The 24,249-nt window shown below is 43.6% G+C and overlaps 1 protein-coding gene across 1 annotated transcript; it reads right to left on the bottom strand.

Annotated features, from left to right (window-relative positions):
- Positions 1–582: 582 nt before the first annotated feature.
- Positions 583–21,218, bottom strand: B4GALT4 (beta-1,4-galactosyltransferase 4). The gene is made up of 7 exons (XM_069867161.1): positions 21,104–21,218; positions 14,721–15,189; positions 13,193–13,425; positions 9,531–9,718; positions 4,746–4,868; positions 1,985–2,089; positions 583–1,599 (listed from the first exon to the last, which is right to left on the bottom strand). The coding sequence occupies exons 2-7, from the start codon at positions 14,986–14,988 to the stop codon at positions 1,458–1,460; spliced, it is 1,059 nt and encodes a 352-aa protein (XP_069723262.1). The 5' UTR covers positions 14,989–15,189; positions 21,104–21,218; the 3' UTR covers positions 583–1,457.
- Between the last annotated feature and the right edge of the window lie 3,031 nt (positions 21,219–24,249).

Below are 24,249 nucleotides of genomic sequence, written 5' to 3'. Positions count from 1 at the left end.
TATTATTTCAGCCGTTACTCAAACATTCATTTATTTTTCAAGGCTGCTCTGTCTTTAACATTAAGAGTTTCTGAGAAATTAAATACTAGGGACAAAACTAAGTCAAACAACAGTAAAGCTCTGACAACCCTGGCAGGAATGCATTTGTACTTACCTGAATGAGACTGACAGGGTCTGCCTAAGACCTTGCCCTTTATAGAGAAAGATTACAGAAAGTCAGTCAGTAGCACAAGCCAACCACGTCCAAGTCTTTTGCAAGCAGGACACAGGGTATTTTTGCTTGTTTTTTGTGGACACCAAAATTCCCTGTTAACTGAAAAGCTGCATCTATTCCAATAACACCTAAGAATTGATATGAAGCTCTAGTCTTCTCTACTGGAATAATGCATCAACCAGCTAAAGAACCATTCTTCACTACTCCAGTAAGCAGAAATTGTTTTATCATGTAATTCTTAATATATTGTGTCTTTGGAGAAACCTTCTCAACTCCGGCTTAACATCTACCTGCAAGGGATGCACATCCAACAAGTCAGATGTAATACAGTAAGGAAAGTGCTCTAATCAAGATTTTAGCAGAAATCCTGCAGTGGTAGTAGTGGAGCAGTTGGTTAAGCACAGACTTTCACCAGTCTTCTAAAACAAGAATCACAACTTTTAATGGCCCAGGTATGCATACAAATATGCACTCAGTTAGCAGTGTGGCCCAAAGCATTAAAAACAGAGACAGCACTTTCTTTCCCTCTGATGTAGTTGGCCACTGCATTATTTCCTTCCAGATCTTTCCAGATGGCATATATGCTGCAGCCTACTGTGGATCAGAGACTGTCCTTTTGCCACAGGACCCTTCAGCAGTCCCACAGCAGGATGAGCTGAGCTCATGAAGAACCAGAGAAGCCTTTTAAATATGATGTGTGTATTTATTGAGATGTTTCACATTTCCTTGCCTATTCCCATCATTGCCCTTCCCTTGCACAGAAGCAGTTTTTCCTTAGGCTGGAAAAAACCAAAGCTTTTTCTCAGCAAGTTTGTAGCTGGTGAGGAATTCTTGTGCTTTTAACGAGAAAAGACTGGCCTGTTCCTTTTGAAGTCATGGCGGCGTTGGCAGCGCTAGGCTGCCTTCTCCCTATGACGAATAAGAAGTTCAGGAAGAGTTGCTAGAACAAGGTTTGTTTCAGGAGACTTGGTTGAAGCCCTTCCAACTGGGCCAGCCCAAACGAGGACTCCTTTGCAAATGTCCCAGCAGAAAGTGCATAGAAGAACATGAGGACCTCAGGTCAGTCTGTGTCTCCAGTCCACCCCAAAGGAAATTCTCAACCACTCAATTAGATGCTGGGAAGAAAACTTTCTTCTGTGCTACTGAAGTACTTTTTCAAGCAGAGTGCTGGGAGTCACCTGCTCTAATAGCAGCCACGAGAAAGATCTGTTGCCATTTCCTATAACCTGTATAGTGTTTGCCCTTATGAGATCTTGGGCTGCATGCTGAAATCCACAGTGATGTTGACATATAAAGGGTTGTGTTCCACTGACAGCAGTTTATAGGAACAAGAGTTCAGCCCATCTGTTTTCCACGTTTTTGACACCTGACGTAGAAGCTTCATCCTGAGGGCAAAGAGGAGAAAATGGTCACTGACGTGCATAGATAGGAGGAGTTCCAAGATCTAGTAAACTTAGAGACAGAGCTACAGCTATTCTGCAAGGAACGTAAAGTCATGTTTTTCCTGCCCTCAGTCCTTTTGTTTAATCTCTGAAGTCACATGCTCAAGCGATATCCATGTAACTTTGGATGTTACTAAGGAACAGTCAGTTCTAGGCAGATCTCATGTAGAACAGCTACCAGCTCTGAACAGTAGTGTCACAGGGGAGCAACCAGCACCTCTGGGTACCACAAAATGCCTGTTTGGCCAAGAGCGAAGAACTTGGCCAGGTATCTGGCTCCCAGCCACATACCAAGACAACGCCAGGTGGAACACTATTCTTGACTCACCTCCCTCCATTCTCCTCGTTACCATGGTCTCGTTTGTGGAAGATCATCGTGTACCTGCCTACAGCAGCAGACGGCCTCACCACTCTCATCTTCTGCATCTCAACCCTGGAAGAAGCAATAGGGCCGTGAGCAAGACATCACCTACAAACAAGCTCTGAAGGAAAAAAACCACCAACATTTGGAGACTTCATCTGTTGTAGGTGCCATGGAAGAAAGCAGAAGGACCTACAGAAAGCTCATCTGCATCTTCCACAACCCAGTCTGCCAGAAAAATGGGGCTCAGAGTTGCATTACTGGAGAACAGGTCCAGTATGGTGACAGATACCAGTGTGTTTTGAATAGAAGCCAGTAACTACTACAGTAGAGATACTGTAGAGCTTTAAGCACACATTATACAACAGAGTATGTTTAAATCAGTATTGTCTCATCTAGTTCGCACAGCCCTGTATTAAACTGAGGGGGTCTCTAGCAAGATTCCACACATTTTGCAACAAGTTCACCTCAGCTCCTTCGATAAAGCCCCTACACTTGATAGCTCTCCACTTGTTTCCGTTTTTGATAGTTAGCAGACAGCTGCAAAACTTTTATATGCGAACTGTGCCAGAAACATGATGCTCCATGCATGGATTTAAGTGTTTGACACCAGGCACTTGGTTGGAGCTTTTGGCATTGAGAATATCTACGGAGCGTGTCAATTTTGCTCTGTCAGCAGAAAGGGCTAACTTCCCAAGTGAGAGGGGACAGAATAAGAGGGAATGGCCTCAAGCTCCACCAGGGGAGGTTTAGGCTTGACATTAGGAAAAGTTTTTCACAGAAAGGGTCATTGGGCCCTGGAACAGGCTGCCCAGGGAGGGGGTTGATTCACCTTCCCTGGAGGTGTTTAAGGCACGGGTGGACAAGGTGCTGAGGGGAATGGTTTAGTGTTTGATAGGAACGGTTGGACTCGATGATCCGGTGGGTCTCTTCCAACCTAGTGATTCTATGAGTCATGACACACCAGCAGCTGAAAAAGCAACAGCAACCCAAGAACTGAAGAAACTAAGCCCTTACAGCTTTTCAGTGATTGATTGTAGCAGTAAATTATCAAACAAATGATCTGAAAAAATCTCTTAGCGATGCACACCGTTGGAAGGGGCCCAAAAGAGACCGCGTTTAGCATCAAGGCAAAACAGTAGGAACCCCGGCCCCGAGTCCTTGAAGATACTGAAGGGGATGCTGCCATCTGCTGTATTAGCAAGGGAAGGCTGCAAGGATCCCCATACAACAACCCACCAAGACAGCAAGCTTCCCATTGCCTAACTGCTACAAACTAACCAGCCCAGTCCAAAATCTATCCAAGAGGACAGACGTGAACCAAGTCCAGCTACAGCCTGCTCACGGGGTAGTACCATTTAGTTTCCGCACAAATGACCACAACAGCTCCAAAGTTAGGAGGTGCCACATGTAGGCAATTATTGCTTTTGATTCCAACCACTTACGAACACTGTGGACACCCTCAGTAAATCCTGCTGATCTGCTGCACAACTGGTTCTCTGTTGCCCACAGGAACATTTGAAACACCACTGTCGTCTTAGTTCACTCGTTAACTAACTGTGGCATTTCTCAAGAAGCTGAGGAATAAGATGGTACCAAGTCACTCCCCACCACTACAGAAGCCAGCTCCCAAGAGGCCACAGAGAAGAAGTTGGTGTGTCTAGCTAAAGGTCGAGAGAAAAAAGAAAGTAGTGATTAAGAAGGGACAGAAATCCACATTTCAGATGTTTTAGATGTCTTAAGACAGAGCTGACTGATCTGCTGAACTGACACAGACAAAAACTTCCAGCTGGATGTTCTTAACACACTTGATGTCACCAGTGTATCTATTTAATATTGCTGGAGGATTACTTCTATGTCCCACGAATGTTTGGTTGCATACTTCAGTAACTGAAAAGGCTTAACACTTAAGAATGACAGAGTACACCAAGTTACAAATTGACAGGCTCTGCCAGCAGAATTTGCTGGATTATGGGTTTGGTTTTTTTCTTCCTCAACAACAACACAAGATAAGAAGTTTCCTCCTAGGAAACGGGTAAAAAAATCAGCATAAAAGTTTTGTTGACTCCTTTGTCCCCACTAAAGTACTCTAACTAACAACCTTCTACTTTGACAGACATGTCTGCAAAACTGATTTTAACAAGAGCAAAGGGCATGTGCATATACATGCAGTCTTTCTAAAATTAAAGTTATTCACTATCTTAACTATTATCAGCACCACCCACATACAAACTAAGCCCTACTTGCAATAAACCACAGTAGTCGATGAATGCAAAAAACCCAGTCCTACCCAAACCCTCCCACGCTATTCCAAAGTATTGGAACTCAATACATTTGTCTCACTGGCAAACCACGCTCCAGACTTCAATCTTATTGTTTCAGTTATAACCAGTTTCTGAGTGAGAACAGGAATATTGTGTGGCTGAAACAAACAAAAAAACCCCAATCGAATAAAACCACCCACCCTCCCAAAAAAGCTAATCACAACAAACCCCACATCCAATGATGAAAGCTGTCAGGAGGAGGACCAGGTCTTAGGCATGCCTAACCTTTTCAAAGAGGAAAACATTCATAGAAGTGCATCCTGACACTCCAAATCCCCACCCCAATACTGCGTTGAATTGAAGGCTCCTGTAAGTGTTCCACCTTTGGAGGGCAGGTGGAGTTTTTGAAGCAATGCCTTCCCCTCTCACACCCATTTCCCTCTAGCTTTTTATTTATTTATTACCTGATTCGAAGGTCGTCATCTTCTCCACCCCAACCCCAGTATTTGTTAGAGAATCCATTCACCTTGGAAAATTGATCTCTCGTTAGAGCAGTTACACCTCCAAAATATCCCCGGTACCGTAACCTAGAAGTACACATGAAGAGAGAATGAACATAAGTTCTACCAACAATGAAAACATGACCCTAAAATTCTGGATCTAGACCTGTCTCACAGAATTAAGGGTGCACAAATCCATGAAGTAAATCTTTTTCCTCCTCTTATTTTCACAAAAAGATAGTGCTTTGCTTTAGGCCAGAACTCTTCAACAGTTTCCCTCTCTGCATGACTCTCCTTGGCAGCCAAAAAGGCACCTCCCCTCACAGACTCTGCTAAGTAGAAAAGGGAACAAGCTACAGCAGAAGCTCTGCAATGACGACAGCAAAGCCATCAATAGCTTAGAGCTGAATCTGAAAAACCTGGAATAAAATCTGATCACAGCCAGGGGGCACGTGCTATGGGATAGTGCAGGACCAATTCCAGGCTGAGGTACAGCGCAGGTTACTCAGCAGCCTCATGTAATGGAGCTCAGCTCTAGAGGAGATTAATTTCTAACTTATACATTCCTATTTGTGGTAACTGCATCTGTTGTAAAAAGGTAATTTACATACCATGCTTACTTAACTTTTTATACCATTTTGCTAATTGCTTTTTATGATGCCCTCCTCTTTTCTGGCTCTTAAGGTAAGCGTTACAACACAGCCTCTACTACGCTGCCACCTCCAACTTCCAATGCGATGTGTACATGGCTGCAGGCTGCATTTTGATTTCTACATGTAAATGAATTTAAACAGATGAACAAATTGCCAGGGCTACAAAGTATCTCTTATGGCAATTTACATGCCAGACAATCAAAGGTGCAATGCTTATTATTATTCCTGGTTTATTGTGAATCTGATTTAAAAAACACCAAAAAGAAAAACCCACCCCAAAACACCACACACAACCTTCCTCATAGACTACTTTTCCTGGCTGATTTTTGCTCCAGTCAGAGCATCCTGGGAGAACTGCAGAGGTTGTACAGGGCCTCTGGAGATCAGCTAGTCCAACCCCCTCTGCTCAGGGCAGGGTCTGCTACAGCACATCGCCAAGGACCACTTCCATACAGGTTCTAAGTATTTCCAAGGATGGAGACTCTGTAACCTCTCTGGGTAGCCTTTTCCAGTATTTGACCACCCTCACAATAAAAAAAAAAGCTTTTTCACGTTTAAATGGAATTCCTTGTATTTCAGGTTTTGCCCATTGCCTCTTGCATTTGTTTTAGTGAGAGGGGTCTGTCTCCACCTTCTTTACTCTCTTCCATCACGTATCTACACATGTTGACAAGGAACAAGCTGCCCAGGGGGGTGGTTGAGTCCCCATCCCTGGAGATATTTAAAAGACCGGTGGATGAGGTGCTCAGGGATATGGTTTAGTGGCAGACAATCCAAGAGGTCTTTTCCAACCTGGTGATTTTATGACTTCTCTGCTCCAGGCTGAAGATTCCCAGAACTCAAAGCGTCTCTTTACACAGCAGATACTGCCATCCCTTCATCATCTTCATGGCTCTTCTCTGCTCTCACTCCAGTATGTCCATGCTTTATTGTGCCGGGGAACCCAGAACTGGACACAGCACTCAAGGTATCATCCCAATGGTGCTGAGTAGAAGGGAACAATCTCCCCTCTCAGCCTGCTGACAACACCCCTCCTAGTGCAGCCCAAGATACTACCGGCCTTCATCAAATGGGTAAATTGCTGACCCAGACCCTTTTCTGTAAAGCTGCTTTCCAGACAGTTGGCCTCCCGCACCTACTGGTGCATGGAGTTGTTCCTCTTCAATGGCCTCAAGCTCCACCAGGGGAGGTTTAGGCTGGAAAAAAATTTTCACAGAAAGGGACATTGGGCACTGGCAGAGGCTGCCCAGGGAGGTGTTTGATTCACCTTCCCTGGACGTGTTTAAGGCACGGGTGGACGAGGTGCTAAGGGGCATGGTTTAGTGTTTGATAGGAATGGTTGGACTCGATGATCCGGTGGGTCTCTTCCAACCTGGTTATTCTATGATTCTATGATTCAGGGGCAGGACTCTGTATTTCCCTTTGCTGAACTTCTTTAGATTCCCACTAGCCACATTCTCCAACCTGACAAAGTACCCAATACACCAACCACTCCTCCAAGACTTCTGTCTTCTGAAAACTTGCTGAGGGTGAAATCTGCCCAGGTTACTAACTAAAATATTAAATAGTACCAGTCTCAGTATCAAACTCCAGAGTAAATCACTAGTGATTGACCTTTAGCTGGACATTGCTCCAATGATCAGAACCTTTTACAGCAGTTGCTTGTGAGATTCAGTTCCAGAGGGGCTTTGGTTTTCCTAACCCCATCCCAGCATGCTTATACAGCATCTTGTATGCCCTTGCAAGTCACCTGACTGCTTCCATCTCTTTCATGCTTCCTTTTTCCATATGAGTTTTCTCAGGAGCTCTTTGTGCATCAATGCAGGCCTCCAACCACCTTGGTTTGGCTTCCTGCACATAGGAATTGACCATTCTTGACCTCATCAAGTTTTAATTACACATCACTGCCTTGAGACTTCTGCTCTAGAGAAATGCAGTGAATAGGTAGAATGAACAGCAAAGAGGTCCTACAAAAAGCAACAGCAGAGAAAGGCCCTCCTCGACCATGCTTTCAGGTTGCACCAAAAGACCCACACCTCCCTGTTCCAGCAACCTGGTGGGGTTTGAGAACTGACTACCCGATGCACACATCCATACACCCACCCCACTGCTTGCTTATGCACCCCATGATTCCCCTACACCACTGGAGAGGCAGGCATTGAAGGAGCCAGAGCTGTAATCAGGACATTGCTGCCCACTCAACCCTCCTCAGGTAGAACAGGATGGGCAGGGGCCGAGCATATTTCACTCCTGCATGACATCGTCTGCAAAAACGCTTCTCTGTAACAGCACTCAGCCATCTCCTCCCCAAGCAGAACATCAGCTCCTTTGGGATTTTTAAAATTGGACAGAAGAAACCATACCAATAGAAATGGTTATTAGGAAAGGACATTGTAGCACTCTCAAGGAAACAGCTTTGCTATGCTAGGAAATTTTTCCCGCCCTTACCTTCAAACTTTGAACATATAAACCTTTTCTTAAAGAATCTAAACTCAAGTTGTAGTTTGTATAAATAAATACAGGGTACTTGCTCTCCAGAGGAACATAGCTGCTAAGATTAGCACAGAGGATAACCCCATGGAAGGAAAACAAACGGAAAAACCGAAGAAAACCACAGAAAACCCCCATTCCTGCCCAGAATATTTTGTGTTAACGCACATCATGTATGACATGAGTTTTCTCAATGCCATCTGAGCAACATGTCTCAGGATGCTCACTTCAGCCTAAGCAAAACACTGTCCTCCACTTGGGTCTTCAACCTGTGACCTCAGCTCAGATTAGGTATCACTCTTGAGCTCATGATCTAAATTCCTTCACAGGAATTCCCTTGGAAGTAGAGTATTACTACCCCCACTTTAAAGACATGCAAACAGAGGCAGTGACACAGAAAAATAAGTCTAAATTTAATTCAACCAATTGGTATCCAGGTGCAGGCAATTTACAACACCCTAGTGGAGGGTATTCCCAACAAAAGCATTTTGTCCCTGTAAGACTCTCTAAAGCCAAAGCTTAAAGCTGACCTGTAGCTAACAGCTCCTCTCCACAAACAAGAAAAACCTGAAGAAATGAATAAGACAACCCCTCAGTAAAAGCAAAAACCACCATCAAAAGTCCACCTGCATGCTTAGCTAAGCTAAACACCTGCAGTAACTAAGGCTCAGAAGGTTAAGCACCTCAAGTTTTGTGTCGTGTTACTGGATTGTACACACCTGCCAAATAACCAAAGCAATGTTTCTGTTGCTTTGGTGCACAACGATCCTGTGGCTCTCAGCATTCTCTTGGCACACGGCTACAAAACCTTGTTACGAACCTAGTTCATTAGTACCTGTCCCCGTTTTCACTGAATAGCTGGGAAGTGATTATTACTCTGTATAAGAATTTGAACATCTCATCTCTTTCTCGTGCACTTAACTGAGAAGGGAAGCAGAGCTTTACTTCAAAGTACTCCATGGTCAGCTTTTGAAAAGCCCACTTTGAATTAATATTTAGAGTGACATGACATAAGAGGTGACTCCTGAAGAAAATATTCAATGAAGCCACTATAGTCCTTAAATCCACCAAGCACAGGAGCCTTTTTTCTCTAAGGTGGAGTGAGCCTGACTTTTCACTTTAAATTATTTATGTCACACTATTGCTTAGGGGACCCATTTAAAAATCAGAACAATCCTGTATTAGAAGCTGTACAGCAAATAATTAAGGGACACTCCTATCCCTTGGAACATTCTCACGCCCAAGTTCTCCATATCTGACATTACTTCTTCAACAGCAAAAGCTAACTGGCAAGTTTTATTAGCACAACAGTAAGATCACACTGTCAAATCACAGGACCAGGAGACTGCAAACATATTTCTAGCTTTGACAGAAGGTCTTCAAGGTCTTCACATAACCTCTGTCATGTTTTGTTTGTCTCAAAATGCCTTTTACCTCACCCCACAAATAAGAACGATGACAATGATGTCCACACAGTTATCTTTTGTCAGAAGGCGCTTCAGACAGGTAGAACGTTACCACCAGAAATCTGGTGTCAGAAGGAGGAACATTATCAGTAACCTCATGTTTCCCAGTTGGTATTCTTCCCATATTCCTGGTTTCCTACCTGTATCCAGTACTGTTCCTGCCAACTACAAGGTGCTTTGGTTGTTTGTCACACATGTAAAGGTTAAAGTCATTTTCTGGCACCAGATCCACATCATGGAAAATGAAACAGTCCCAGTTTGCTTCTTTTAGGGCCTCTAGGTATCCTACATTCAGCAGTTTAGCTCGATTAAATTTGGTGCTGCCAGCCTGTGGAAGAGAACAGAAAAAAAACTCTGAAGAAGGTGTTAAACCTTTTAAACCAGAACTGCTCCCAGGCATTTGTTATAATCGCAGAGTTCACGACTACATTCATGCATCACAGTCTTCACAGCTGTAACTACATGAAGAATTACCCCATAATATCAGATACAGCATCAGAGTGGCCAACAATGCAAAGTGTTTCTTTGGTCTCTACTTGTCATGAACAAACACAGCCAGAGTCAGGAGGGCCTACAGTTATCTGATCACCAGAAATATGCATGCTGCATGATGCAATTTCCCTGCTATTGCTGCTCCTGTCCTGGAGTTCCCATCAGGCTACGTAACAAAAAGCGATATCACTAAACAGTTTAGAAATTGGTACTCCATACAACTGTGTCATTAAGGCTTAAGGTAGGGGTTTTTTTAAAAAAAAAAAAAAACAAAAAACCACCAACACTACTCCCATACCAACTGGTTGATAGATACCAGCACCTGCCACAGATGATTTACGCTTGTCCATTCAGTTTAGAGGACAGCAATGCTCCAAGAGTTCACTGTATTTCCTGAGGTCACACAGCAGGTGGCAGAGTGGAAAATTAAAAGCGTATCTCTTCATTTTCACTCCTATCTGTAACCTAATTATTATGCTGTACAGGGACTTCTCTCAAGCACAGACCTTCACTTTACTTCTACTAGTCTTAGTTGTTTGCTTTTGCTATAAGTTAGTGCATCTCAGCTTTTCAAAAATATTATTTTTGACCTTTTAGGTATGCACACATATATACACATGCGCATCCCTGACTGTTTTATTATCACGCCACCATTCACTCTGTAGCAACAGGTGTGCTTAACTTGCTATTTATTATTCACTGGGCTGTACACACATGCCAGCTTGTAGAAGGCTTTCTGCCACAAGGTGGCAAGTTGCCTCAAATTCCCACCTGAGAGTCAGAGAGCCAAGCCCCATACTCCCAAAAGCTGATAGGACAGTCATTTTGCCGAACTAGAAGCCTGATGTACTTGAAAGAGTAACAAAAAGCAATTTTCAAGAGAAATGGGTAATTTTAATAGAAGGTGCCTGGACTAAAAGGAGCTCCATGGAAAATGAGAGGGAAATTGGCCTCCCCAGAGTCAGAGAAGGTGAGCTGTAGGAAAAAGCAGTTATATGCAAAGCATGTTTTAACATTCTAGAAAGTAACTTTGCTCTGAAGAAGCAATTTGTTCATCATCACTAACAGCAGTCTGCTCCTGCACAAAGATTTATGGCTCCATACCTGCAGTTAAGGAAAGACAGCCCAGAGCTTGCTCTGAGAAAGTGAGAGGCATAATCAATTGTTTCCGTTCTCAGTGAGGGAAGATATCCACTTTCCAAGAAAAATATGGATACATTCACCCAAAATCTATGATGTCAAATTCCTGACTTTTTTTTTTCTTACTGTGTCCTGTGTATGAACATACGCGACAGAAAATCTCCTGATTATGGAAACACACGTTACTGAGCAAACAGAACAACTCAGATGATTGGTAAAAAACATACGGAGAACTTCACTTGTATCGGGTATCAAACCCAGCCTAGTTCAGCACCCACTTTCACCACCTGCTGCGGTTTGGTCTCCCCCAGCAGTACAGTCAGGCACTGCAGCCTACTCCCCACCAAAGGCAGCGGAACAATAGCTAGAATTGCTTTACAAGATGGGCAGTTTTAAACGTTAAGCTACATATGCTGAACAAGCAGCAAAGTTTACTCTCATCTTTTATCACGGCATTGTCCTCCTTTGTTTCTATGAAAAAAGAAAACTGACGACAAGACAAACTTAGGTTGCGAAAGAAATTACTCACCCTTAAAGACTGCAAACTTTTTTTTTTTTTTTCAGCACTGCAGTCACCCACGCACACATTTGTGCAGAGAGACAAGATTTTCTAGATGTTACAAGTAGCCCATAAAGTAAAGATCTGGAATATGCCCTTCAATGGCTCACAGAAAAACGTAAAAGGCCTATTTGTTAATCTTCCTCTAAAGCAAACTCTGAGTATTTTAAAAATCAAATCCTGTTTTTAACTATTTCTTTCCTCAAAAGATACAAAGATACTTAAAACAATTAATGACATCAAAAATGGAGAGTGACAATGGATTTGGCATAAAAAGGTTTTGCCAGATCCACTTTCCAGTCTTTCTATGGATGTCTAGCTACATAGAAAGACTAAGCAAAAGCTTCCAGTCTTCCAAGTAAAAACTCTGACAGAACACGTCCACAGTCAACATTTTTCTCTGATTGGAGCAGCAATTTCCCACTTCTGTATTACTTTTTGCTGACATGACAATAGCCATTCTCTCACATATTTCAGTAATTAAAGAATACATGCGGACTCTCCCGGTGATTCACTGCTAATCCATTGTTTGCTACCTGGAGTGAGTCATTACATGTGTAATTAGAGTACATTGTAATGCAGGAAAAAAGGCTCAGTCTTTCCACTCTACAGGCCACAGGATGAAAGAACAGTCTATTCCAATTCAAAGTATATATCCTGCCATGACTTTTGTTGCTGTTCTGCTGGCCACTGAGCGGAAGTGTAAGTTTTCACCTAGAATACACTCCCTCACACTGATTGAATGACTCTAACCTCTTTAAACAAAAGGAAAGAGAAATTTATCACGTTTTTCTCCTGCCGTCTGAAAAATCTGTTTAGCATCAAAGAAGAACATGTAGGTAAATTATAGTAGAAGAAAGAAAAAACAATAAAGGATCAAGAAATAGATGACATATTACAAAAGAGAAATCTATGCTGCTTTTAGTTCATGTGACCAGAACACAAGCACCTTAGATGAAAGGCAATGTAGCACAACCCTGTGTGCTCAAATGTTAGCCACTGACTCACAGTTACGAAAAGAGTAAATAAAGAAATTAATAGATCTTACAGGAAACAAATGCTCTGCTGTCACCACTTCTTCCCACAGCCCTTCCTGGGCAAGTAAAGCACCTACAAAGCAGTAGCTGACACATTTAGTTTGTGAAAGCAGAAGGAAGTACAACCACGTGATATATTAATCACAACAGCAGGCAAGCAGATGGGAGAGGTGAGCCAGATACAAACCGAGGCCTTCAATCCTTACAGCTCCAAATTTAGACAGAAAACAGGTCAGCCTAGTTACATATGTGTGCACCACCACAGAAGCAAGTTGCATTAGTAATGCAAAAGATGCTTAACCTTGAACGCTAACTCAGAAATCATGTTACTTAGACTGAGAAATGGACAGCAGTTAAAGACGCTGTTTGTTAACACTTCCCAGCTTTGCTAACAGCAGCTAAGATCCTGTAGTGCCACCAGCAATGGCCGCATGCACCGCTGCACGCAGCAGAAGTGTTTGAAGCAGGATTGGAAGACTGATGTTAGACAGCAGTGGCAGAAGCATGCTTTTCTTTGAACTGCAAAATACTGACATCAGCCCAAACCAGACATGTCTTTACGCAATTGCCTCACCTGGTGAATAACGTAGATGCCATAGTCCAGCTGCTGCCTCTGTAGGAAGGGGTGGAGGTGCTCTAGGAGGTACAGCAGGTGCTTCTCTCGATAGCGGTGTGGGATGAGGATGGCCACACGCTGTAATGCTGAGCACTGTGCAGGGTGATACCGGCCCTCAGCTACCTGAGGGTTCTCCTTTTGCACTTCTTCTAGTGTGAGAGATGCTTTGAAGTTGAGTTTGTAGGCACCTCCTGTCAAAGAAGTACAAAAAGCTTTCCTAAGCTGTTCCTGGTTGTGGCTCACACAGTCACCTAATGAGGCGCTCTAACTGGTGTACAAAATCCAGGCTCAAGCCCCAGATGATTTCCCTGCTTTTCCAAGAGAAAATTATTGCTACAAGGAGATTACTTGGGCAGTGGACACAGGATATCAAGCATACTTGCTTAAGCTTATTATAGAGAAAAGATGACTAAAAAAAATATTAAAAAAAATTTTAAGGGAAGTTCCATCCTACCGCAGGAGGATTGGTCAGAAACAGCTGCCAGAGCAAAGGAGTGGAGATGGGAAGTGGGAAGAGACACAGGACTGTGGCTGTGAGAAGTCTTCTCTACTTAAAGCATGAACAAAAGCATCAAAGGCTTAAGGTTATAAATTTGTAAGGAAAAAAAAAAAAATGTACTAAGGCTCTCTGTAGCCAACTCCATCACTTCTCTTGACAGCTCCTCCTGAGCTGTCATTCCAGCCCATCTGGACTGAGCAAACCCATGAAAGAGAACAATACAGGCAACTGTGGTGGCTACAGCCACAGTGTGTTTGCTCAAGCAAATACATCCTGGGTGGAGACTTGCAGCTAGAGAGCAGCTTTTTGGACTACATTAGAGAGGAGGGAAGAATCCATCTTCTTAAACAAATCCCTAATTAATCAGGTTCACAAAAAGGAAGGACTCAAGGACATGGTCCACCAAATCAGAAGCCTGGTGCTTAGCAATACCAAAACAAATAAAGAGTGGACTAATAAAAATGGCCAAACCAAGGAAACAGTCACCTATTTGAACCTTCACCATACGTAGTGTTAAACTCAACGCCGGTGTAAAGTCCTTCAGTTGTCAAAATAGAGACAAAAGTACATCTAATAATGAAAAATCAAAAAACTGAAGGAATGTGAAAAGACCCGCGGTTGAGATAGAGAGTTGAATTTGAAAAGCAAAAACTGTGCACAAACAAGGCAAAAAGAGAAATTTCGTTACTTCCCCTTGGTAGGCAGATGCTCAGCCACACCCTGGGACGCTGGGCTTCAGCAAATATGGCAGTTGGGAAGACAAACACCATGACCTCAAACACCGTAACCTCAAACACCGTAACCTCAAACACCTCCCCATTCTCCTCTCCCTGAGCTTTTATTGCAGAGCAGGATAAATGGTCCATAATATCCCTGCAGTCAGTTGGGAGTCAGTTGTCCCAGCTACGTCCACTCCCAACCTTTTTCCCACCCTCAATGGCGCAAAAGCTAACGTAACTTGTTAGAAAGGAAAGGACCACCACTTACGCAGGTATGGAGACAGAGATGGGCAGGGATCCTGAAATGACTTCACCACGGGAACTTCCACAGTTGATTCAAAATTCTCTTCTTTTTGCCTGCCCTCCAGGCTAGCCACCTTTCTGAAATCCCTCACCATGCTCAAAGCTTTCGAAATCTCCTGTCTGGTGTCCACAAAGTGACTGAACGTAGCCCATAGCACCATCAAACACAAAATGACAAGCAGCACCATTTTGAACTTATAGAAGAGGTGAAAGACATACAAGCTCGAGGCCATGGCTCTCCCTAATCCGCAGACTGCTTCCTCTGCTCTGACACCAAGGCAGGCCACTGTACACTGACTGGGGGTGAAATCAATAGTCCGGATAAAAACGAAGGAAAGCTGGAGGTAGGGAGGGCTACCACGCTTCTTGCAGTTTCCCAATTCATGAAGCCATGGTGATGTTTGCTCTTCAAATATCAGAAAATACGATTTAACCTGGACAAAAAAGACACAAAAAAAAAACAAAGTAAGGAAAGAGTTAGTTTCTACCACCCCCTCCGCTGGTGTACCTTTCTCAGGCTTCATGAACAGAACTTACGACAAAATATGAAAGAAATGACAAGTACAAACTAAGACACTGAACTTTGGTGCTACCTCAACCATAAACCAGCTACATAATTCCAGACAAATTACTTTGCTGCTTTGTTCTCCACTCCCAGTTTTTTTTTGGTTCCCCGCCCTCCCCAGATCAGAAAGTGCAACCGCTACCCCATGTTACTTCTGCGAACAGTGCCTGGCAATACACAGGCTTTAGTATTTCTGTTCCTACCAAAATTAACAACAGCTGCAAGGCAAGGGATTCTGCTGGCTATGAGTAAAGTCTGCTCCCCCACCAAAATGAAAACCACAAGAATGTCCACAGAATTAAGCTACGTTCTCCTGAAAGACAGTATTCTTGATGCTGTGTTGCTTTGTGCAATGCACAATACTTGACTAGCATCAGAAATCCTCCCTGTGTATCTGCTGTCTGCCAGTACCACCAAGTGAGTCTTTGCCCAGTATTCTCCTCTCACATGCTGCTGCAGTAGCAGCTTCCTCACATGCATTCCTCACATGCTTCCTGCTTTTCCAGGGAAGGGTTCAGTTTTCCAGTGTAAGGGCTGTGAGGATACAACCTTTTGTTGTGTTTCTTGCCCGCTTTCAAGAGCTGCATTCTTCTACAGCCTTTTACTGCCATCACACTATAATGTTACCATGCCAATGCCTTTCTGTTATTATCATCTCATAGTAGAGAAAGAATGAAATTTTAATAAAAGAGAGCTTTGATATGGAAAACACAAGAAAACTGCCACCTGTGAGAAGAACAAGGATTGAGGCTAAGTGAAGCAAAGGCAGTGATTAAAAAAAATGCACAAGAAACAGGCTGGATCAAAGAGAAGAGACTCAGAAATGTGGAAGGTTGTTTCATCAGTTTTCAAAATATACATGAGACCCTGGAGAGATATTGCAGGCAGAAGGAATAACATAACTCTGCATTCCCATTAGTTTAGCCCAGGTGTCTTCTAAAAAAGTTTGCTGATTCACAAGGATAAACCTCCATTCTAGGTCTGGCTCCGAGAAGATGAACTACACCACGTATTGCCCAACCTTCTTGGGGTTCATTCGGAATAACCAGCTGCTGTCCCCTCTGGCAGGCACTATATGGAGTGGCCAACCTGCTCTCCCCATCAATATGTACCAGACAGTGCTGTTCTAAGGAAGCAACAGAAGAGTTTTCAGTCACCTTACCAGTAACAGCGAAGGATTTCCACATCCACTTCAATGACAGAGAAAAATGCAGGTAAAAAAACAAGAAAAAGAGGCTACACCGGAAAAGAGAATATTACTTAAAACGGAAGGAAGGAAATAAAAAAAGAAAGAGGGGACAGGTTTTCAAGAAAAGATGCACTCATAGTAATAAACACAGGCTTTGGTGGGGGTTTTGCTGGGTTTTTTTTCCCCTCAGGTGTTCAGAAACACAAGGACAGAATCACTAAAACAAACAAGCAGGGAAGCCTGAGTTCCTTTCATCCTCCTCTCCTTGTACCCTACCCCTCCAGATCACACTTCCAACTAATTCTTTCTGTTCTTAGATAAATAACACTGGGAACCACCTGAGTCCTTGCTTCATTGTTTTAAAATCCACAGTAAAAATTAGCTTAGTGCTCTCAATTGCATCCTTTCCACTGATTTTCCACATGGGAAATCATCAGAACAGCCTGTAAAGTACAGACAGCATGGATCTCTACCACTCTTAAAAGTAAACCTGAGAATGAACAGAAATAGTATTGCTCTTGTTGATAGCCATTATCTCTGTTGTCAGAACAGGAAAGAAAACACCATCCACCAGGCAACACCCAACACCCACCTGACCTATGGAAAAAAAGAAATTTTTAAGATATACCTAAGAAAGAAAAAAAAAATCCAGAGGACCAGCAATTCTAAGCTACATGCTGTCAGCTTGTAATGAACAACTGGAAATCAACTTTGACAGGCAGTCAGCAACACATTTCACAAATACAAACTGCTTGTTTCTGAAAATAATTAAGTTAATAATGCTCCCATACCCTCAGTGGGGTAGGGAGGAGAGTCGGAAACAAAGAAGGTAAACCTTGTGGGTTGGGATAAAAACTATTTAGCTGGACAAAGGAGGAGACAAGCAATAAAAACAAAAGAACACACAAAGTGAACGATACATAGCACAAAATACACGGTGCCCAGAAAACCAACACCCCACGAGCTCCTGTCCAGAATCCCAAGATGCACACCCAAGCTATGATTATCAAGGCCCCCAGACAACTATCTCCTTATATACAGGATATGACATCATGGTATTAAGTATTCTTTTGCTGCCTCACCTGTGTCCCTTCTCAGCTTTTTGTGAAAATTACCTCTATCTCAGCTGAACCTAGGACACCCATCATCTAGATCGTTAATTAAAACCTTAAGCAGGACTGGACCCAGTACTGACCCTAGAGTATACCGATAGCTACCAGCCTCCAACTAGACTCGATGCCTCTGACAGCCACCCTCTGGGCCCAGCTGTTCATCCACTTCACTCTCCAGCCCAGGCATAAACAGCTTCTCTGTGAGCATCTTATGGAAGTCAGTGTCAAAACCTTTCCTGAAGTTCAGGCAGTCAATACCCACTGCTCTCCCCTCATCTACCAGGCCAGTCATTTAATCAGTGAAGAAACTTATATAAAGTTGGTCAAGCATGATTTCCTCTTGCTGAATCCATGCTGAACACTTCTCATGATTTTAGTGTCCTTCATAAGCCCAGAAAGGCTTTCCAGGATTAGCTGCTCCACCACCTTCCAAAGTATCAATGTGAGGCTGACTGGCCTATAGTTCTCTGGGTTGTACTTCTTGCCATTCCTGAACATACTAGTGACATTTGCTTTCCTCCAGTCTTTAGGTGCTTCTCCCACTTGCCACAATTAATCAGAGATTATCAAGAGTGGCCTCGCAATGACATCAGTCAGCTTCCTCAGCACTCATGGGCGTATTCCACCATGGCCCATGGACCTGTGTATATCCAGCTTGCTTAAGTATTCCCTGACCCCTTAAGTAATCCTCTTCCACCGAGTGTATATCTCCCTTACTCCCGCCTTTAACCCTTGTCTCCTGGACCTGATATTCCTGAATCCCAGTCTTGCTAGTAAACAGTGAGGAAGAGAAGGCATTCAGTAGCTCAGACTTTTCCATGTCCTGCATAACCAAGTCCCCCATCTCATTGAGCAACAGGCCCACATCTCCCACCATCCTCCTTGTTACCTACATACTTATAGAAGCCCTTCTCATCATCTTTGATATCCCTAAATCATGGCTGATACATCGGTAGGGAAGTGAAAAATAAGGCCACTCAGTCAGACAGTAAAACATGTGCGAACAATAACTCAATCAAAAATTCTATACTAATTAAATCTTGCTACAAACAATCCTCAAGATGCTGGAAATACGGTTCTTCCTTATTCTGAATTCTTCCTTATTTGTCACCTTCCCTGGAGGTGTTTAAGGCACGGGTGGACGAGGTGCTAAGGGGCATGGTTTAGTGTTTGATAGGAATGGTTGGACTCAATGATCGGGTGGGTCTCTTCCAACCTGGTTATTCTATGATTCTATAAACTTTGTAACTCAAGGTGTCTGTCCGTCAAATATGGGAGAGAACACCTGTGGTGCAACTAAACTTTCCTCCTAGCTCTCAAACCTCTCTCTAGCTACATCTGACCTTCAAAAGTACCAAGAAACTTGCACAGAAACAGGAAGTACAACTCTCCTTGCAAAATAAATTCTCAGTGAAGCATAACCAAACCTAGTTTAGAAAGCTACAACTGACTACAAGGGCACAGTGCTTTGAGCCACAAGGTTATAAACACCATGACACTCATTTAGAGATCCATGAAAAAGAATTAAACAGGAACATAGTTATCCAATTATGACATCAGCCAGAATTCCAAAAACAATGAAAAATGAAGAAGGTCTCCACTTACACGAAGACATACTAGACAGGCACTACAAACACACTCTGTGATCATTTCAAGGCACATAAATACTGCATGATCTGTCTTCTATAAGATCGTATCTGTACTGATAACTATCCCTGTGCTCTGTAGCATGTCTGCCAACGCAAGTTCTGTAGCCTGCTATGTTTTTTAACATATGCCAAACCCTGCCTGCTTGCTGCAAGGTTCGTAGCACTATTCAGAATGGGCTACATGTAGGAATCAATCAGAAATGTAGTGCTATTACGACTCACCCCATGAACATAAGGGTTCAGTTCTGACCCTTGAGCCTGCTGGCATGAACACAAAGCCCCAAATTGCTCTCCACCCAGGCAGTCCCAAATAGCAAGCAAGGTTCCGGCATGGACAAGACATGTCCTTAATCAAGCCATCTGTTTTCATTCAGGGTTTCCCCCCCCGAGCAGAAAGGCATGTGAATTGGAGTCCCAACATGCTCTCCAAGCAAAGAGCAAGCGAGCAACCTATGTGTGTGCTGGTTCCCCATGCAAGGGCTGGAGGGTTAATCCAACTATATGCAGCAGGCATTTGCCTAGCAGCCAGACTGAAGCCACTAGCACTGCCAAGCTCAGACATACCTAGAAATTCTAGATTAAAGGCCATTCATTTTTGTCTAGGCAAATTTCCTAAGCAAACAAAGACGATATCAGCAGGAAAATTTGACAACTGTTAGCCCTGAACTAGACATTAGAGAGGGAAAGAAATCTTATAATCAAAATGCTACGTAATTGGAGTTGATAAAAATTCATTATCTTTCTCTCATAAGTTTTTAAATAAAAATTGTCATAACTATGCTAACGCCTAGAGTCACATGATTACTCATCAAAAAAAATTATGTTTAACAATATAAATAATCAGTGAGAACATACTTCCTGCCTAGATTTTATTTTCATGTGTTCGTATTTAAAACTAGATGATCTTTAAGGTCCCTTCCAACCCAGACTATAAAATAATTCACCCTGTATGGAACATCTGCAGAACGGCTCCAGATGCATGGAACAGTCTTTTTTAATTTACACAAACTAACTTTCTGACACTACCTGCCTCACGCTGCCAAGTTAGGTCAGGTTTCCCATTATGCAGGATTTTCCACAAGCCCCTGAAACCTCCTCAAGCGCACACACAAATTCCATAGACAGAAAACAGGTTCAGCAGCAAAAAGAATTCACTTCAACCTAAATTTAAAAACTCTCCTAAGTTTAAGCAGGAAATGAAGCAGGAAATTTATCAGCTCTGTACTACGCAGACTATTATTTAGTATTTTATCTAGGCCAAAAATAAAGCAGCAGTGGGTTAGCGCTGGGAGTATTGTGAAGAAGTATAGCAACCTTCTTCATTAAACCCTCCAAGACTGAATAAAATCCTTAAAACTGACAAGGCAGAGAGATCACAGAACCGCATCAGCTTTTCTATGGAAGGCAGTTCAAGTCCTCAAGTTTTACAAGAGTCTAAATCTACTCCTTTCACAGGCATTCCCTTCTTTTCAGTAGATAAGGTGTTTAGCAGAGGATTAAGCTAATAGTTTTTAACACCTCTTTTATACAACACTTTTATATCCCATTACCTCTTCCTGCTATAAGCAGCACCAACTGCACTGAGGAATGAAGTCATGGGCTATTTATACGAAAAGAAAACAAACAACAACAGAAAAACAACAACAAAAGAAACCCAATCCTCAAAGGCTCTTTCCACCCCACTTCTGCAGGACTTCAAGCCAAAGCAAGCGCATCCAAGCCCTCCCCACTCTGCCACATCCCCAATTCCTGTAGGGCAGCATGGAAAGTGCTACGCAAGCAGCAGCCACCACTCTACCAGGAAACCCCACACCATAAAGAGACCTCTGTTACCTCTCCACATGCAATGAGTCAACTCAAAACCTGCAGGATGACTTAAAAAACACGCAAGAGGCAAGGCGTGTCGCCCTTCCCCAGTCCCGAGAGGCTCCCCAGTGCCGTCCCCCAGGTCCCTCCCTTGGCTCATGTCCCGGGAGGGCAGACAGGCTCTCTCCGTCCCTCCTGGCGTGGCAGCACCAGCAAGGGACACTCAGGCATATTTTGACAGAGCACCATGCCAGGAGCAATGCTGCACACAAAGAACTGCTGCAATGAAATGCATGATTAGAAACAAAGGCTCCAGCTTTTGCTCCTGAAAGCAAACCACAATTTTAATCAGTCCTCCTACTATCTGCTCCATTTGGAGATCTTTAATGTTAGAGATGCCACTCTTTTACACAGACCACAAAGCCCACCCTCTTCTCCATACCTGTGGAGAAGACCAGGCGCTCTCACTGCTTTTCTTACACAGACCATGCTGCCCACCCTCCTCTCCGTACCTGTAGAGGAGACCAGGTGCTTGCACTGCACTCCTCTCTATCACTGCCCGAACATACTTACCAACGACAGCACCACCACGGAAGAAGCAAGCGTAATATTCCGTGCAAAAGTGTTTCAAGCAACCTGGCTCACTGACTGGACTTTTCGCAAAAGAGAACTTACTATTACAAGGTTGTCCCTCGCTGGTGCTTTTTCCACCACTCCGCCCTGTAAAGCTCCTCTAGCAACCTCACAAAATCAGGAGGATGGGAACAGTGGAGATATCTCTCTGCTATCTTGCCGAACTAGAGCTCTACCAGGCTTATCAGGGCAGCAGCAGCACCACAATATTAGCCGTGCTGGCCGAGTTCCAGCCTGGCACGCAGCTGCCAGGAAGAGTTTCGCTGCCAACCTACTTAAGCTTCCTCTTAGCTGCTGAAATTTTAAGCTGACAAACACTTCCTTCAGTAGCTGCACCTACGGTAAAAGGAATTTATGAGCATGCCTATATCAGGTAAGGGGTGAGATTTTCTCATGCTTCCAGTGAACACGCAGACAATGACAAAACATCTAGAAAGGATGATGCCTAAGGATATGTGGCTAAGACAGACTGCTAGAGGTAGGGAGAGAAAGGATAGCTACAGTCTCATGACAAGTCTTAGTCTCCTGTAACTCAAACCTGTTTGAACTCTTTGTGCACTAAGTACATCCCAAGCAGGCAGACATTTCAAGGCTTCCCCAGTAAGCCTCTACTATGCCACAAAGGTCTTATTTATTTGTATCGCACAACAGTTTTGGTGGAAAAATTCCTTGTTTCAAACACTTAGTAATGTAGGAAAAAAAAACCTCCAAGACTACAGCGTGTTTTAACTGGTTAGCCTCAAAGTCAGACCAGCCTGGATCTTGGCTGTCATTGTCTCACCTTCCTCTCTGCTCCAGTCCCCAAAGTAGGAGAGGGGAACAGGACACAGGACACTGTGCACTGGCATCAGCTCTCTTGCACGCATGGGCTTACACAGATCGGGAGGAAAGCAGCATTTCCAGCTTTGATCCTCAGTTTACCCTTCCCAGTGAAGAATGTCAGAAGACCCGGTACAACTACCAGCAGAAAAAGAGCCACTCAGCCTTCAGTTGACTAGAACAGTTATTTTAAGGAGGATGATAATATATGTTTCCGTGCATTAACTAGTAACATTCTACAAACAGCCTTGAACTAGAATTGAACTTGAACTAGCTCCAGCTTCCCAAATTACATAACTCACCAGGACAATATCAGGTGGATGTTGGTCTCTTCTCCCAAGTAACAAGTAATAGGATGAGAGAGAATGGCCTCAAGTTGTGCCAGGGGAGGTTCAGATGGAACATTAGGAAAATCTTCTCCACCAAAAGGGTTCTCGTGCACCGGCAGAGGCTGCCCAGGGAGGTGGGGGAGTCACCATCCCTGGAGGGATTTAAAAGACAGGTAGATGAAGCTTATGGATATGATTTAGTAGGGGAGAGGTACTGCTGGACTTCATGACCTCAAAGGTCTTTTCCAACCTAGTGATTCTATGAGAACCTACACATGTAGCTTATGCAACTGACTATCTGTGTGAGTGTGGGCATCACAAAAGAAGTGATTGCAACACATATAAATGAGGTAAAGCTTGGCAGGCAAATACAATAAATCTATTTCATACAAAAGGAACATCACAGTAGCAAAGCAATGAAAGAACACCATCTATACATCTTTAACTCTGACACACAGGACAGAAAATAGGAGCATCTCAGTATCTCGCTTATCCCCAACAGGGATGCCATTTTCCTTCTGCCTGCTGTTACCCCAAACAAAAACTGCTCTTCCTGTGTTCCAGCCTGCTTTGGTTTATAACCCAAAAGCTGAACAACTTGCTCGTCGTGGGAATGCACTGGACAAAAGAAGCAGTCCCTTAGCATCCATATGTGTGAAGTCCATTGTCCTTTGAATGTGTACCACTGATTTTCTGGCTGCCAGACACCCTCCCACTCCCAAGTCGCTCTCTCACTCCCCCCTCTCCACCAGGACAGAGGGAGATAATAAGATGAAAAAGCCCATGAGCCAAGATAAATGCAGGGAGATCGCCTACTAATTACTGTCACAAGCAAGCAGATTCAACTTGGGGGAAATTAATTTATTGCAAATTAAAAATAAGAGTAGGATGGTGAGAGATAAAAAACGCCCCACAACACTTTCCCTCCACTACCTTCTTCCCATGCTCAACTTAATTTCCTCATTCCAACCTCCTCTACTCCCCACCCCACAGCAGTGCAGGGGAATGGGGGTCAGTCCATAACAGTTCCTCTCTGTCACCCTTTCCTCCTCTCATTTTCCCCCAGTCTAGTGTGGGTCCTTCCCACAGGGTATGGTCCTTCGCAAAGTGCTCCAGCATGTGTTTATGGACCACAGTCCCTGCCGGTCCCAGTCCAGTCTGCTCCTGCATCGGCTCCTCTCCACCAGCTGCAGTCTTTGCTGGAGCCTGACCCAGCACGGGCTCTCCACAGGCTGCACCCTCCTTCAGGGCACATCCAGCTTTTGCAGAATGGTGTCCTCCATGAACTGCAGGGTGGATATCAGCTCCGTACCAGTTGTGCCTCCTTCCTTCCTCTTTCTGTGATCTTGGTGTTCACACAGCTGTTTCTCATTTTTTTTCCCTTTCCCTTTC

Source organism: Phaenicophaeus curvirostris, chromosome 1 (assembly GCF_032191515.1).
Source record: "Phaenicophaeus curvirostris isolate KB17595 chromosome 1, BPBGC_Pcur_1.0, whole genome shotgun sequence".
In the NCBI taxonomy this organism is placed as follows: domain Eukaryota; kingdom Metazoa; phylum Chordata; class Aves; order Cuculiformes; family Cuculidae; genus Phaenicophaeus; species Phaenicophaeus curvirostris.
This window is presented reverse-complemented; position numbering and strand designations above follow the sequence as displayed.

What these genes read in the sequence shown, in the direction of transcription:
- B4GALT4 (XM_069867161.1), bottom strand. Translation starts at nt 14,988, where the DNA reads ATGGCCTCGAGCTTGTATGTCTTTCACCTCTTCTATAAGTTCAAAATG. An exon ending in ATCTCTGTCTCCATACCTGC is followed by an intron (nt 13,426 to 14,720) that starts GTAAGTGGTGGT and finishes CTTCTTTGACAG; the next exon opens with GAGGTGCCTACAAACTCAAC. An exon ending in AACGAGGAGAATGGAGGGAG is followed by an intron (nt 1,600 to 1,984) that starts GTGAGTCAAGAA and finishes CTTTGCCCTCAG; the next exon opens with GATGAAGCTTCTACGTCAGG.